This window comes from Echinops telfairi, unplaced genomic scaffold (assembly GCF_000313985.2).
Source record: "Echinops telfairi isolate 266 unplaced genomic scaffold, ASM31398v2 ScPeMD7_18;HRSCAF=68, whole genome shotgun sequence".
NCBI lineage: Eukaryota > Metazoa > Chordata > Mammalia > Afrosoricida > Tenrecidae > Echinops > Echinops telfairi.
Window position 1 is genome coordinate 49,058,778 of NW_022103915.1, and position 15,953 is coordinate 49,074,730.

The following is a 15,953-nucleotide window of genomic DNA, read 5'->3' on the forward strand; positions in this document are numbered from 1 at the left end:
AAAAAACAACAATGAACAAATCCCTATGCACACTGCACATATCTTATTTTGAAGTAAAAAAACAAATGGGGCAAAAACATCCAGCGGGCCGGATAAATGTCCTCAGCGGGCCGCAGTTTGAGGACGCCTGGTTAGTGTAAATACATTACAATTAAAAAAAAGGAACTAAGCTATTCTTCACATCTTCATTAAATGTCAAGATAGCTAAATGTTTTCCTAATCTCTGGTTTGTGAAAGAAGTATGCTCCTATAGCCCCAACATGGAAGAGTCATAGCTAAGTGATCGAGACAGTCCCACGGAACACACTTTCCACACTACGCACCACTGTAAAACCAGCTAATTATGTCTGAGCACACACATACACCAATGCACTCCCCCACCCTCTCCAAAAAAGAGCCAACACAATTTCTACTTCATTTGTAAAAGAATAGTTTGAACAACAGTGTGCACAATATAAAGTAATTCGCTTTTTTGAGAATGTATGTAACCATGCTGTTTTTAAAAGGGGGAAGGAGGCATCACAGGGTTTTAAAACAATTTATTATTCTCCTTTCAACCTGCAGAGGGCACTCAAGACCCTTGAAGGAGAAAGTAAACGTTTTCAAGAACAGAAATTAACAACTTTTCACAGAAAGTACAATTTAAAGGAAGCGATTTAAAGGACACATACATTTTGACTTTAGATGTTTAATGAATTATTGGATATCCACATTTACAGGACCTCATGGAAAAGCAGTTCAGCAGGTAGTTTACATCTTTAGGGATGTACCAGTCTGTAAATGTTTCTGCATTGATCCATTACCATCATACTGCAATCAATTACACAGACCAGTCAGGGCCTTAAAGAAAGCAAGCTGCTTCTAAGGCAGTCAATTTGTGATATAAATATGACATCGACTGTCCCAGGCTACATATGACAATATTATCACATCCATAAAATTTAAAAATAGTTGACAAGCTGTCAGATTATGAGAGTATTAAACATTCTGTAAGACTACCTTCATGAATTCTTGGGCAATTTCCACTTTAATGAATCATTCTGTTACAGGTTGTTAATTATTAACACTGCTTTTGGGAGGGAGCTATTTATATTTTTAACTTTCAAATATTCTTCTTCCTCTGATATACTAAAATGTTGTAAGGGACATCAACCAAGTCAGATACACTAACATGTGCTGCATGTATACAAACAAATGTTTTATATAAACATTCTCATTGTACGCTCTAAAATATACTATAATATTTTATTGATTATTTACTGAATGGAGTACTGAAACCATGAGTTACTTAGCAACAGCTATAATATAAATATTGTATCCTGTCCTCCATACCTGGTCTGATATAGTTCTGATCCTCAATTTTGTTGTTGTTTTTTTATGCTATCAAAAGATATTTATGAATTGTTTCATTTTTTAACTGAAACTAGAAAGGTTGGATTAGCATCAACATAAATTAGAGATGTACTTATTTGAGCCACTATTTCAATTTATCAATTAGATCACAAGAAGTTTGAGAGGAAAAAAATAGTATAAGAAAAAAAATCTAAAAGCAAATTTCAAACTGACTCATTAACAACTATAAAGCACTTAAACTGTTTGGGCTAAAGTACAAAAACACTAATCCTTAATAAAAACTGAAGCTTTATGTTTTCCTAACATATACTTTAGGAACAAATCCAATTTGAAATCTTATAAGGTAAGACACTTACAATGGTATTAGTTAAGTTTTTATAAGCAAATTATCTGAGAAATCTAGCCAGGAACAAAAACATTGATTTTTTTCCCCCTTCAATATATTGTGCAAAATATATCCATAGTACATATTAAAGTTTAAATGGAAGAGGTTGCCCAGATTAATGAGAAAATAGGAATCTAGAAAAATAGTTATTTTGATAATGCAAAAAAAAGTTACTGAAATTTCAAGAATTTCAGCAATGGTACAATTTATCTTTCATAAAAGAAAGGGGTGGGGGCACACAGGGGCACAAAACACCTCATCCTGAAAGTAAATGAATTAACAACTGGAACTTAACAAAACTTCCTTTCTTCAAGGATCGGCAAAGCTAACAAATGAAACTTCAAAATCAGAAATCTTACATGAATAATTGTGTTATTACATTTTTCCCAACTGGGTTTCTTATCCACAGAGCATGGCTTTTTGAATGGGGTGGGAGATGGCTCATGCAGTTCCTGAGACACAAGCATTTCCCTCAGCCTCCGTGGCCATGCTCACTGCATGATTTGATTTGTGGGTTACCTCGGGGCCCAGAAGTGTACACTCTTGTACATGAAACAAAGAGAGAAGCTATATTTAGAATGTAGTCTTTGTTTCTTTTTTCTTCAAAGCCCATGTTTCCTATAACCATTGTGAGGCGGAGCAAAAAGTGATGTTTGCTCTATTACGTAAGAAATAAACTACATTTGGTATTCAGTTGACTTTCTAACTTAGCAGAAAGGACTTTACATCTGCAAATACTGAAAATAAATTGCATTCTTTGCCCTTGCTTTCAAAGGGTCTACAGAATAGACGCACACCCTGCTAGTGTTCTAGTGATCTCCCTAATCTCAGTTGCACTTTGTCAGAACGAGGGAACTGGTCGTTAAGTGAAATACCCTAGATCAAAGGGGGATTAATCACCAACTGAATCCTTGCTGAATAAACCTGTCATTCAAGAAAATTATTTCCACTGAACTTAGCGGAGGATTGAAGCTATTTGCATAACAGGGACCAACGTACTTCAGCCAGGTTAAAAGGTTCAGAATTCATCCCCTGTTTAGCTTTTTGCCTCCCTTTCCTTTCAGCAGTCTGGTACAATGGTTTCTAATCTGATAATACAGCTAACTATCTAAATGATGTCAGAACAGGAAAGTATTGCAAAGTTTGGATGAGGGATGGATCAATTTCACTTTCAGGAACTCCTAAATCTGATTTGTTGGAATTTAAGATGTAATCCTAAAAAAGTCCCTTAAACCTGAGGACTGTTTATTAACATCCTTTTTTTGACCTTTGTCTTAGAAAGTACCATTCTGTGGTGGCGGCAGCTCCTGCAGAGGCTCTGGGTGATCACTCTACCCACCTGCCTACTTCGCAGAACTGCTGCCCGAGCCTGTGAATGCCTGTATTTTGATATCCTAACAAAAATTATAATGGAAATATTGGCAGTTTTTACCATGCATGTCAGTATTATAAAGACAATCACTTGTGCAATGTACATAAACTATAATTTTAACTGATTAGAAACACTAAACAGATGTGACCTAAAGTAATCTTTAACTGAAAAGGTTAAGTAATTTTGTGGAACAGAGTAATCATGTTTAATCAAAGTAATATTGTTAAGCAAGTTAATGCCGCTAAGAAGTTCCGACAAGGTTATTTACTGTAAAGTTGGCTATCAAAGCGATTATTTGGAAAGTAGCTAAGACCTACCCCTGTTAGGGTGTGGCCTACTACTACGCTGCTGACTTCAACCAACCACCTTCTCTTGAGTTTTCTGAAAGTCAACCTCACCCCCCCACACCCCCGCTTAGCCTTTTGGGTTTGCAGCAATAATCACCCATATGATAGACATTCAGACTTCCTAATCATATTTTGGCACTTCAAAAAAAGAAGTTAGCACCCCTGCATCTAGAGTCGGTCTGGCACCATCCGATCTTACACTGGGCGTAGTTGCTCATATTCATTGTAAACCAAAGCATCTTTCGATTTTAAATAATGCAAAGCAGAGTTATCAAAGAAAATGAATAAAATCCATAGTGAGATAATTTTTTAGGAAATGATTGAAGTTTTAACCCACGAAAGGACTCTTAGAGTGTCTTATAGCTTAGAATAAGAACGTGTCAATCACGATTAAGCTTCTGGAATGGGAATCCCTTTGAAATGCAGCTGTTTCTTCTTTAATTGTGGCAGCGGACTCTGAAGAAAAGAAAAGGTCCAGCCTTAAAGATGAGTAAGGAATACAAAATAGCTCAGGATTAGTTGTGGGGTTCAAAGGTCGCTAATTACACTAAGGAGTCCCCGGACACAGGGAAAACATTCAACTGGTCACCTGCCAAACGGGGAACAGACTTTGTCCTCAGAAATTATCCGGCAGTGACAGATTTCTAGACAAAATCAAAAGCGTGCTCAGCTGATCTCCATGGGATGAAAATGCGAGTTGGTTTAGTTTTGCAGTGTTATGTTCGGATGGAATGGCAACAGATGGCATCAGGTGCTACAGCACCCGACATTCTTCCAGGACACATCTCGAGTTCTCCTCTGGTGTCTAGAAATGTCAAATCACAGACTCAGTGCTTTAAAAATGATTGTTTATAAAGAAAATTTGGGCTAGTGGGTTATTATGGACTCTGGCCGGTCATGAGAAGAAGGCTCCCGTTATCTCAGTGTACTTTGTTACACACTTGTACATTCCAGATTTCCAAAAAAGCTCCATTAATATCCCCAAGAATGTAAGAGTGACCCAGTTAACTAAGAGGGACCTTTTCTTTCTTCTCGGAAAAGTAAAGTCTTTATTATTGGTTATCTATGATTATGCTAGAATACCACGCTAAAGCCTTGTTCAGGCAGTTAATTCTATTTTCTCTGCTACTTGTGATAATTTTAAATATAGAATAATTTGCTTTGTACAAAATGAATTTATAATAAGTGGGATGGACTTTAACTAAAACGAATGAATAACCACCCCTAAAAATCAAGCTATCGAGTAGATTCTGACTCATAGTTGGAATTGCATTAATAGGCCAGGGTAGAACTGTCCCTGTGGGCCTCCAAGACTTATTCTTTACAGGAGTAAAATGCTTCATCTTCCTATAGCAGCTGGCAGTTTAGAACTGCTAGCTTTGCGGTTAGCAGCCCAGCATAAGCAAACCATATACCAAATTCTACACTGACAACTGACATGCGCTATTCCATTAAACCACCACAGCTCTCCTTTGAGACGTTAGCAGCTTTTTCTAAGGTTCTTTTAGGGAACTGCATTAAAATAACAAAATACAGTTAAATTATTAATTCAATTATATATATATTTAAAGCATTTCTAATTCCATTCTAAACAAAGAACTCTGACATGAATTAAGCTTTGAGAGTCTTATGATTTCAACTTTTCTTAAATGATCAACTAATGTCCAATGAACTGGTGTGAAAACAAGAATATATGTCCTATGACTTCGTGGTTCCTAAAAATGTAAGTGATAGCTGATTTAAAAAATGAGACAGACAAATTTAAAGACAAGATGCTACCTGAGAAAAACAAGGGTAAATGATACTCTCCGTCCATAGAATAAGGATCCCTGGTAATGCAGCAGGTTACATGACAGGCTAACTCAAAAGTCAGTAGTTCAAACTCACCAACTGCTTTGTAGGTGAAAGATGAGTCAGTCTGCTTCCCCAAAGATTTCGTCTCAGAAAGCCAAAAGGGCAGTTCTAATTTGTCCAATAGGCCCAAAAGATTGCTATGAGTTGGAATCAACTTGGTGACTGTGCATTTGTTTTTGTTTTGGTTTGGCACTCAAGAAATACTTTTTAAATTTTTGACATGAATTTATTCATTAATGAGTTATAATACAATATGGAAAAAGCAGTATTGTATCTAAATTAACCTTTTAAAATTTGGCTACAGATCCTATTTGATCACAAAATGCTGTGCTCAACCACTAAAGGTATTCTATCCCCTCTTAGTATGCTTATTGAGTCTAGGCAAAATGTCATTGCAAGAGACGAACTAGGATAGAAATGGACACCTCGAATAGAATTATACAGATTCTTTATTAGTGTGTACGACACTTTGGGTTGAGGGGAGGTTAATAGCTAAACAATTAGCATGTGTTTCTAATGTAGTTTTGGTATTCTGTAACCCTACACTATCTTAGCAGCTTAGGGCTCGAGTTCCTTAGCAATTTTCTCTTGCATGACATCTATAATTCATTGGTAGGGCTGCTTGGAGTTCTATACTGAGAAATCTGAACCCTCACCCAGGAACGTTCAGATGAGAAAGAAGGCTGTGATTGATTAGTAATGTCTGCCACAAAGGCAGGAAGGAAAATGGGTAATAGGATGATCCAGGACCCACCTATAAGTGTAAAGTAAATCATTATTGTTTTATGTTTTTAATCATATTTGGATAACATAAAAACTGTAAGAAAATTGGAGATATTAATCTTTAAAATATTTTTAAAAGCATATCAGATTAAGACCATTGAACAGGATCAGTGGGAAATCAACAATTTTCCCACTCACATTGGTTATAAACACATACGTTAATAAGATAATTTATGCTGTTTACCATATATAAAACCTGAGAAAATTACAATAATAATGATCCATATGCTATTGGAGCAGGGGCTTTAGAATTCCAGATGTAATAATCAGAAGAAGTAAGTTTTCTGTCTGAAAATAAAAGAAAAGTAATTCATGGTAAGAATATCTTATTTTAAAATTTAAATGAACATGGCAACTCATGGTTTTTTTGAAACTGAAAATAATTTCAAGGCAATACCTTGAAGTATTCACTAAAAATTCTACTTAATATGGCATTCGTATAAATTTTACCATTTAATAAATATGGGCACATTTAATATTTGAGTAACACTTTTCTGAGCTCATATGAAACAGCAAAATGCAAGTATCTTTAATTTATGCCAAATCTGCCATTTTTCACTTAAATTTCTCCTACATTCTGTTTCTTCTGGACCATTATATCAACTGCAAAAACAAAGTATCAGGAACTAATCACCCAGCTGTTTCTAGTAACCTTCTCATAAGATTGTATTACTTATAGTTCCTATCTCATTTAAGCTTTCTGCCTTAATAGCTTTGAAACTTTGGACAATTGGCAATCTTCTTAATTTTTAGTTTCTTTTTTTATTTTTTTAGTTTTTTTTTCATTTTTAGTTTCTAATATGTAAAACTGAGCAAATAATGCACATTTAGAGCTAGATACATATAATGTACTCATGTATAACACAAAAGACCTGACTCAAATACCTGTTTTCATGCCCTACTTCACAATGAAAAGATTTCAGGGCATATAACCTTATTTGTATACTTAATTTAAATCTGAGAGCCTTGTACCACATCGGTTAAGGGTCAGACTGCTTGGAGTTTTACCTCTGCCTAGCTCTATAACCCTAATCAAGTTATCTAATCTTTTTGATGCTTTGCTTTCCTCGTGTAAAATGGAAATAACACTTAAACATCTATTTCTCAATTATCGACATGGTTGGTTATGTTTCAGGGGCTAGGTTGTTTTATAAAAGTTGGCATAATGTGGAAATAAGCAGCCACATCAGATTGCAAAATGGAGAATGACTATATCATTACATAACTGACAAAAGACCTCATTGCAGAACTGCCAAATCACCAAGAATCAGAACCTGGCCAAGTTAAGACAACCTGACTCATTACAGCCAGTGTTACTCTCACCTTGCTTCTCGCATTTATTGCTGTGAGATGCTATGTCGTTAATGTGAAAAATAGAGACTAGGCTTTTTACTACTGTTATAAATGTGAATATTGGATGTGATGGCCAGTAAGTGAGGAGGAGGTGTGTAGAGTGCTATGAGGATTGAGTTAATGCCTATAAAACACAGCTATGCCTGGCACATAGTGACCATCAAATGTTAGCTTTTATTCAAATAAGCATTATTATTAGCAGTACTAAAAGATTTTGAAAATGACATTATATATTGTGAACATAGATTTCATTGTCAAGATAAGGTTTCCCAAGTGGCAGTTGTTTTCCAAAACTAATAGGAAAAGAAATTAAACACTGATCATAAAGATCTATTTAACACGAGCTCCTTTATTCAATATATTTTCTGCTATAAGATGGTCTGAAATATGCCTAGTTAACATTAATAAAGGGTGTCCCATTGGCGTAGTGGGTATGTGCTGAGCAATGATCTGCATGGTCCGTAGTTCAAAACCAGCAGCAGCTCCGCAGGAGAAAGACTGGGCTTTCTACACCCATACACATCTAACAGGCTCGGAAACCCACAGCGGGTCAGTGGAAGTCAGCCCTGACTCGATGGCAGTGAGAGAGAGGATATTAATGAAGTGCTAGTAAATTAGTAAACTATTTTAGGCACTCTCTACAGAGAAGACACATTTCCCGTCGATACTCATTTCCATGGAGTCCGTTCCCGCTCATGTTGACTCCGTATGTTACAGAACTGCTCCACAGGGTTTTCCTGGCGGTGATCTTTATTTTTTTAAATAAGTCATTTTTATTGGGGGCTCTTACATATATTATAACAAACCATCCATCTGTTATTGGCCATGATCTTTATGAAGCAGATTGCCAGGCCTTTCTCTGGCGGTGCTACTGGGTGGGTTCTAGCTGTCAACCTGTAGGCTAGTCGATGAGAGCAACCTGTGATGTGTGTGTCCCTCAAGCACCTGGCTAGCTAAAGAAATAACAGTTCTCACCGATCCCATACTACCTAAATGATTAATTTGTTTGAATTCAGTGATTTTTTTTTCCCCACTGTCTGGTCTCAATGGACTTATGCGTTCATAAAGAGATGCATCATGAATATTTTTTTCACATATATGCATTTCTTTAAGAAACCATTAAAGAAATGATGCAAGAGAAAACACACAGGGAGTCTAAGAAAGTAAAAAGAAGAATAGCTGAGTCAGATTACATCGAATTTATTATTGCTTAGAATTCCAGAGTTCTGAGGAGTTCTGGTTACCGGTTGGGCTGCTAACCAGTCTGCAGTTTACAACCATCAGCTGCTCTGAGGGAGAGAGACAGGGCTTTCTGTTCCTGTCAACAGTCTTCTCCACTCCCAGGGGCAGTTCTATTGTGTCCTATAGGGCCGCTATGAGTTAGCATCAACTCAATGGCAGTGCGTTTGTTTGAGTTCTGAACATGTCAAGTACAGAGTCCTTCCTATTTTAGGGGTCCTACCTTTGAGTACTGACTTGATGGCAATGAGTTTGTTTGTTTTTTTAAACCCTTAGTTTAGGAAACCTGGTGGTGTAGTGGTTACAAGTTGGGCTGCCACGTGCAAGGTCAGCAGTTCAAAACCACCAACCACTCCTCGGGAAATGATGGGGCTTTCTACTCCCATAAAACATTAGAGTTTCAGAAATATACAGAGGCAGCTGTTCCGTCCTCATAGGGCCACTATGAGCTAGCACTAACTTAATGGTCGTGAGTTTGGTTTCCATTTAATCCTTAGTTTAAGAAATACTTATCTAAATAGAGTTTTAGTCTCCTAATGTACAGGGCAAAACGTTTCTGCTTTAAGTTTTTCTAACTAAATATTTCATTCTAATAGTTTCCTGTTTTATCCTACTTACGCACAGATATATTGAACTGATGTAAATAATTTTGAATTTGCTTGTAAAGTTTCTATTATTCTCCCAATATTTTCATATATAGCATATACTTAAGCTCTTCCTATAATTGGCTGCTACCTAAAGCGAGCAGTTCAAACCCACTGCAAGGCTGAGCCTGCGTTTGCAGAGATTCTGGGCTGAGGAGCAGTTCTGTGGGGCCACCGGAAGTTGGGGCTGACTTGATGACAGTCAACAAGAACAATACTTGACAGAATTAAGAAGCTGCCAAATAATTGCTTATTGCTAACATTTACTAAAAAATATTAAAAATAAAACAATATCTAACCCGAACTGAATGAATACATGCTAAGTATGGGGTGATATAAATTTAGTGAAACCTCATAACAATGCTGAGTAAAATAATATTATTTCCATTGTATAGATGAGGAAACGGAAACTTTGATAAGTTCGTGTACTTGTCTAACGTTACCTAGGTAACAGAGTGTTGGAGCCAGACTCAAACTCTGATCTACTGGGTCTCAAAGGTCCTGAGACCACCTCTGAATAAAAGTGTACTGATTATAACCAATCTTAACACCAATCCGTGACCATTTTATATATAGGAGAAGGCAGAGAGCAATATAAAGTATACAAACTGTTAGGCAGGTATGGGATCCAGCTAGAATATTTACACATTGCAATTATTCTCTGATCTCTAGACTCTGTTACATTTAAAGTTAGCATAGGTAATAACAATATAATACCATTTAGTTTTGCATTAGTTGAAATCCGTGTAACTTACGTGTAGTTATTTTTGGCTTTCCTGATCCAAACACTTGAACTGAATGCTGATCTGCGTAACACCCGGTGAGTGTGTAATCTAAGATCTTAAAATGAAGCTAGAAAAGAAAAGAATGTACCAAAGGGAAGTGATTATTTTGTAAAAACGAGTCACATTTTTCCCCCTTTCAGGGATATTACATTGTAAAATCCATAAAGTTCAGATATTAAACTTGAATGTTGTGTGTGTGACTTACCCTTACAGACACACACACACAGTCGTTTCCTTTGCATAAGGGAACTTCAAGATGGGAACTGCTGCTGGGTGCCACTGAGTCGGTTCTGACCCACGGCACCCTGCACACAATGGAACGAAAATCACTGGAATAGAATTCCCGTTTAATAAGCTGGGTAACTAAGGTTCAGAGCCAGAAGCAGTAAGTAGCAGAGCTGACATGTGAGTTGAGACCTGACTAACTACTAATGCGGATGCTCCCTCTCCTATTTGTCGGGGATCCTCTATACCTAGGACCATGCTATTGTGATACACTTCACAGCAGGCAGGAGCTTATATACCTGCCAGCAAAACACAGGAACACGATTATTAAATCAGAGACATTAATTTACCTGGGTGTTTGGGGGAATGAGCTGCTCTATTTAATTTCCAGAAAACAAAAAATGGTTCCCTAATTTAATTGGTCATGTGGGCCCATCACCATAAATCACAGTGATCATTTGTGCTGTAACAGAGTGGGCCACTAGTCCCTTCTCTGCAGAAATAAAGTTGGAGATTTGGAGTGGCAACACTCATGTGAACTATGAAAAGCCTGTTTTGTAGGCCTTTACCTTACCTATTGAAGCTTACATTGGGGAATGTGGCTATCACCAGCAATTTAGATAATATCGAGCTCATTCACTCCTTCTTTCCCCATATATCAGTTCTGTACTTTCTTATAAGTATATTCAATCATTCAGTAAATATTTGTGTGTAGTTGTGCAGAATAAAACAATGAATGAGATTCACAAAAAGTTCCTGCCCTCTTGAAACTTCAAAACTGGTGTTAAGCTACATGTATGTTTAAATGACATAATCTTTGGCTGACAGCAATTTCGTGTCATTACATCTAATCAGTAGTGACCAGGAGCCCTGGTGGCTTGGTGGTTATGAGTTGGGTTCCCAACACAAGGCCAGCAGTTGGAAGCCACTCCGAGGGAGAAAGCTGGGCCTTTCTACTCCCGCAAACAGTTAGTCTTGGAAACTTACAGGGGCAGTTCTAGCCTGTCCTAGAGGGTGGCGAGGAGTCAGCAGCGATGGCAGTGAGAGAAGTTTTAACTCGATCCCAGCTTTTACAGAAGCCTCTTCCTTTTTCTCCCGGCCCTTTTCTTCTCTTCCTGCTGACACTTCACTAGTTTAGCCTTGGTAGCTTTTTATCTTTCACCAGGAAAACGTAGAGCTCTAAAATGATTTCGTTGTTTTCAGGTTTTCAGTTCCCCCTCCCCTATTTCAGATCACTCTTTATACAGCATCCATGCTTTTTCACCACTTCCCCGGTTCAAAATAAAATAAAACCCAGCACACATAATACTGTCTGCCTCAAGAATCCACCATCTAGATCTAAATTCTTTATCTTGCCTTATGTGCCACTACTGTTTCTGGAACCGATTCTTGCCCCGGCTCACTGCTCTCTCATCACCCCTTTAGTTAAGTCACTGCTTCACTATACAAATGGTAATCTTGAGGGCGTCACATTCACGCTAATTCAGGCCTCAGCATTTGTTCAAACTTCATCTCTATGGCAAAGCTTGCCTTAACCACTTTGACTGGAAGTTCTTGTTCTTTCCTTGGAAAACCCAAAGCAACTAGCACTGATCAGTTGTTGACCTTGATCATGCCCACAGAAGAATAGCCCAAGGGCAAGAAGTACATCTTACCCATTTTTCTGTATAGAAATCTTGATTGTGATAACTATGAACTTGGGAGAACCAGGTTGATTTGGGATATCTGGATCACACTGAACTGTTCAACCATAAAATATTTTTTAGTAGAATAGAAAAGGGGGAGCGGGGAGGGAGAGGGGAAAATGAGGAGCTGATGCCAGGTGCTTAAGTGGAGAGCATATTTTTGAGAATGATGAGGAAATGAATGTACAAATGTGCTTTACACAATTGATGTATGTATGGATTGTGATAAGAGTTGTATGAGGCCCTAATAAAAATCATTTAAAAAAAATAAAGAGGGGGGAAAAAAAGGAAAATGATTGCTACTAAAAAAAAGAATCTAATAGAAACCCCAAAATGTCTGAGCTCAGACAAAAAAAGTAAAAAACAAGACCACCACTGGAAAACACGGAAAATCAACTCCATCTCTCCATATTGTAAAAACAATGAATGTATATTTCGCCACAATTTTAAAAGAAGGAGACGTTTCTGATGTGGTGAGCCCCGTACCCCCACTTACCTTCACATATGCTGTGCCACCAATGCAAATTTGGTCAAATGGCTGCTTCTCAGGGTTCTTTGCACCAAAAGTTATAATTCCAGAAAGAGTAATTGCCATCGATTTTGGGAACTTTTGGCCTAAAAGCACAAAGACAGGAATCAACCATTCTAATGCAGATGAAAGGGGGCTCGGTGGGAGATACCCAATAAACAAAATAGAACTCACCAATAGTCCAGATCAATAAGCTTTTCTCTCGCAAGACTTCAAGCTGGCCAAAACTGACTTTGTATTCCACATGTGTGATTGGACCTCTTTTAAAAAAATGACAAGAACATATGAAAAAATGGTCACCGACATAGAACTCTTCAGAGGTGGAAGTCAAATTTTGTGCCCACTCCCCTGGTTTGGAGTAGAACTGCTGCTCTGCAAGGTTTCCAAGACTGCACATCTTTACTGAAGCAGAGAAGCCTGTGGATGGGCTGGGCTGTGTTTATGGGTGATTACTCGTGTGACTAGCAGCCAAATGCTTAACCCGTGGCATCACGAGGGCTATTACCACAGCAGCATGAGAGAGCTCTGTATTTAAGTGTGCAGAAGTTTAGCCAATAATGAGTACTGTATCTCAAACATACCAAAAGCTAATGACACAATTTTTGGCAATATCTACTTAACTTTTAAGCATAAAGAACACTGTAACAACCACATAGACAATAGTAATACAGTCACATGCATTGACATGTAACATTAAACTATTATTTTACTAAATAGTCAGGTGTACTTTGAAAAGACCTATGCTTCCCAGAACTATGTTGCAGATTAATTGAAAAGTAGAACTGATACAAAAGTAATCCTCTTATGTAGCTGGCTTAATTCACCATGTGATAAACAGTGGCGCTTGATATGCATGTAGAAAACCCATAGCAACCTTATATAGGGTTTTCTGGGCTATACATCTTTAAAAGAGCAGACAAGCTCATCCTTCTATTGTGGAGTGGTAGATTTGAAATTCTGATCCTGCAGTTCCCAATCCAACGTTTACCCAACAGGGCACCAAGGGACAGTATTGTGGTTATATGTTACGGAGTCACACAGCAACCCTTCGGACAACAGAATGAAATCCTACCCAGTCTGGCTCCATTCCTCACAATTGTTATGACCGAGTCCACTGTCCAGAGCACATTAGTAATAATGCATACACATCTTGCTATTTGTTAGGAGAACGTTTTTCATTTGTTCAATTTCACCTGTGTCCTTTTTCTAATTAAACTCGCTAGTAAATGACAAACTTTTAAGGCTGTTTATTGGTTCAGAATCAGCATTCATTTGACTAACAAAATTATTTAAGATTTTAAAAATAAGGTAAAAAACCAAGATGAATCATTCATTGTGAGGCAGTGTGACTGTATTAAGGTAGAAATTATGAATACATTATTTTATTCCTACCTATTATAAAAAGGTATATGAGCTTCACAGAATTCAAAATTATTTTTCACACTTTCATGAAGTTTTAAATTAACTGTTATTTTTAGTTGTACTTCTTCCTCCTGCATTTGATAAAACCCCAAAATTGGTGGGACAGGAACCTGGAAACAAACATAAACAAATTTTTATATCATTCTCAGATGAATGGATCTAAAATACCAATGGTGCTTGAGAAGAAAACCTTGCAATGATCTGTGAACTCTTCTCTTTCTGTGCCCAGTGACAAGAAAGGGGCTTCCCGTGGTAGACAACACATCCTCTTTCCTGCTCTTGCTTCTCCGTGCTCCCCTCCTTCAGGTTCTCGAAGACTTTCAACAGAGAACTCAGACCAGGCATATTGGTCACTGCTGCTGCCTAAGGTTCCTGCTGCTTCATTTGTATCCTATATCTCCCAACCCTCCAGCTTAAGTTGACCAGACGTCCCGCTTTTGGTGGGACAGGCCCAATTTTTAACAATTTTCCCGCATCCTGCGGCATTTTTTAAAAGTCCCAATGTTTGGAAAGAATGCACGACAAGCTAGGGGATACAGCTAGGGGCTGCCATGTGGCTATTTCGCCGGGATATAAGTTTTATCAATGGTGTCCCGCTTTACCAATGCTAAAATCTAGTCCCCTTACTCTAGCTCAAAACCGGATTGGTCATCCATACTCTATGGAGGTGAAAAGCACCTGTAGGTTGGGGTGACCCACAGATTCGTTCTGGAACATCTGGAGTAAGACACAGGAAAACTCTGTGTGTACGGTGCACAGGGGCAGTGAGTGCTTTAATGTGGCCTTCTAGCCAAAGTCTCTACCTTCCTTCAAATGACAAGGGTCTGGTAAGAAGGTGGGGGGAATGCTGATAGGAGTCGCCTGTGAGGGATTGCAAACAGCCTTCCTGCTGTGTATAAAATGAGCCCTCTAAGAAGCAGTGGGGATCTCATTACCAGCAAGAGCCAGTAGGTGGAGAGTGTCCTTTGGACCTGAGATGCCTATGCAGTGAACCTTAGAAGACAGCTATACCCTCACAGGAGCAGCAGCAGAACTAGGAGCCAGAGCATGAAACAGACTTCCCAATCCATAGAGCAAGGAAAGCTGAGTGCTTCTGTGCAGGTGGCTGGCTTGTGGAGTGGGTGTCTCTAAGCACTTAATTGGAAATGTTGCACTTGCTGACTTGGAAGCAGAGCTAAGTGTCTTCAGGTTGAGGCTTACAGTGGAATGGTATGCACCTTTGGGCATTTATTAGCAGGCCAGAAATAACTTTGTGACATGTTTTGATAATTCAACCCTGAGCATTTCTCACTAGCAATACAACTCCATGGCTTTTTAAATAAACCCTTTAGTCATAAATTCTGTCTGTGAGTTCTACGTAGCCACTGGAATGAATATTAGAAACTCAAGAGGTAAAACAGAGAACCTTAGAGTTAGAAGTTCATATACAAGTAGAGTTAGTTCAAGGTAGAGACCGAGAAGCAGAGATCAGACAGCCTGTGGTGTGAACCTTGAGTACAGAATGATTTTAATTTTTAAATTTCTGGTTATAGTCCCACTACAGCTTGGCTCTACTTCTAACCTGCAATATAATTTCCTCTTTGAGTCTCAAAATAAATCTCCCTGATTCACAACCAAGACTGGGGACAAACGGGACAGTAGAGAAGAGGCTGGGCTCTGGAGTTTAGAAGTTCAAATCTAGGCTGTGCTACTTAACATAACATGTATTCAATAACTGCTAAATTCACTATCTCTGAGTCACTTCTGGCCATCTTGCCCCAATAGTACAGAGTAGAACTGCCTCTGGGAGTTTCTAAGGCTGTGGATTCTTAGGGGAGTGGAAAGCCTCATCTTTCTCCCATGGAGCAGCTGGTCATTTTGAATTGCTACCCTTGAGGTTAGCATCTAGGGATCCTCAATAACTGATAAATAGCTATTAATGATATGTTTTTAACTATAGCTACCTGAGATTGGAGGCTTTTTTTTTTTTATTTTTTA

At 38.1% G+C, this 15,953-nt stretch overlaps 1 protein-coding gene across 4 annotated transcripts in view; it reads right to left on the reverse strand.

The window, feature by feature from the left end:
- Positions 1 to 523: 523 nt before the first annotated feature.
- The window catches only part of AP5M1 (adaptor related protein complex 5 subunit mu 1), a 25,374-nt gene continuing 9,944 nt past the window's right edge, over positions 524 to 15,953 (reverse strand). The window contains exons 4-9 of one of the 4 annotated variants that reach the window (XM_045287895.1): positions 13,947 to 14,086; positions 12,729 to 12,814; positions 12,522 to 12,640; positions 10,086 to 10,182; positions 6,279 to 6,378; positions 524 to 3,913 (exon numbers count right to left, since the gene is read on the reverse strand). In XM_045287895.1, the coding sequence (XP_045143830.1) occupies positions 6,323 to 6,378; positions 10,086 to 10,182; positions 12,522 to 12,640; positions 12,729 to 12,814; positions 13,947 to 14,086 (498 nt within the window). In that variant the 3' untranslated portion in view covers positions 524 to 3,913; positions 6,279 to 6,322. Of the gene's footprint in view, positions 4,263 to 6,278; positions 6,383 to 10,085; positions 10,183 to 12,521; positions 12,641 to 12,728; positions 12,815 to 13,946; positions 14,087 to 15,953 lie in introns of all 4 variants that reach the window. The other 3 variants (XM_045287894.1, XM_045287893.1, XM_004698609.2) reach the window with 3 other exon arrangements.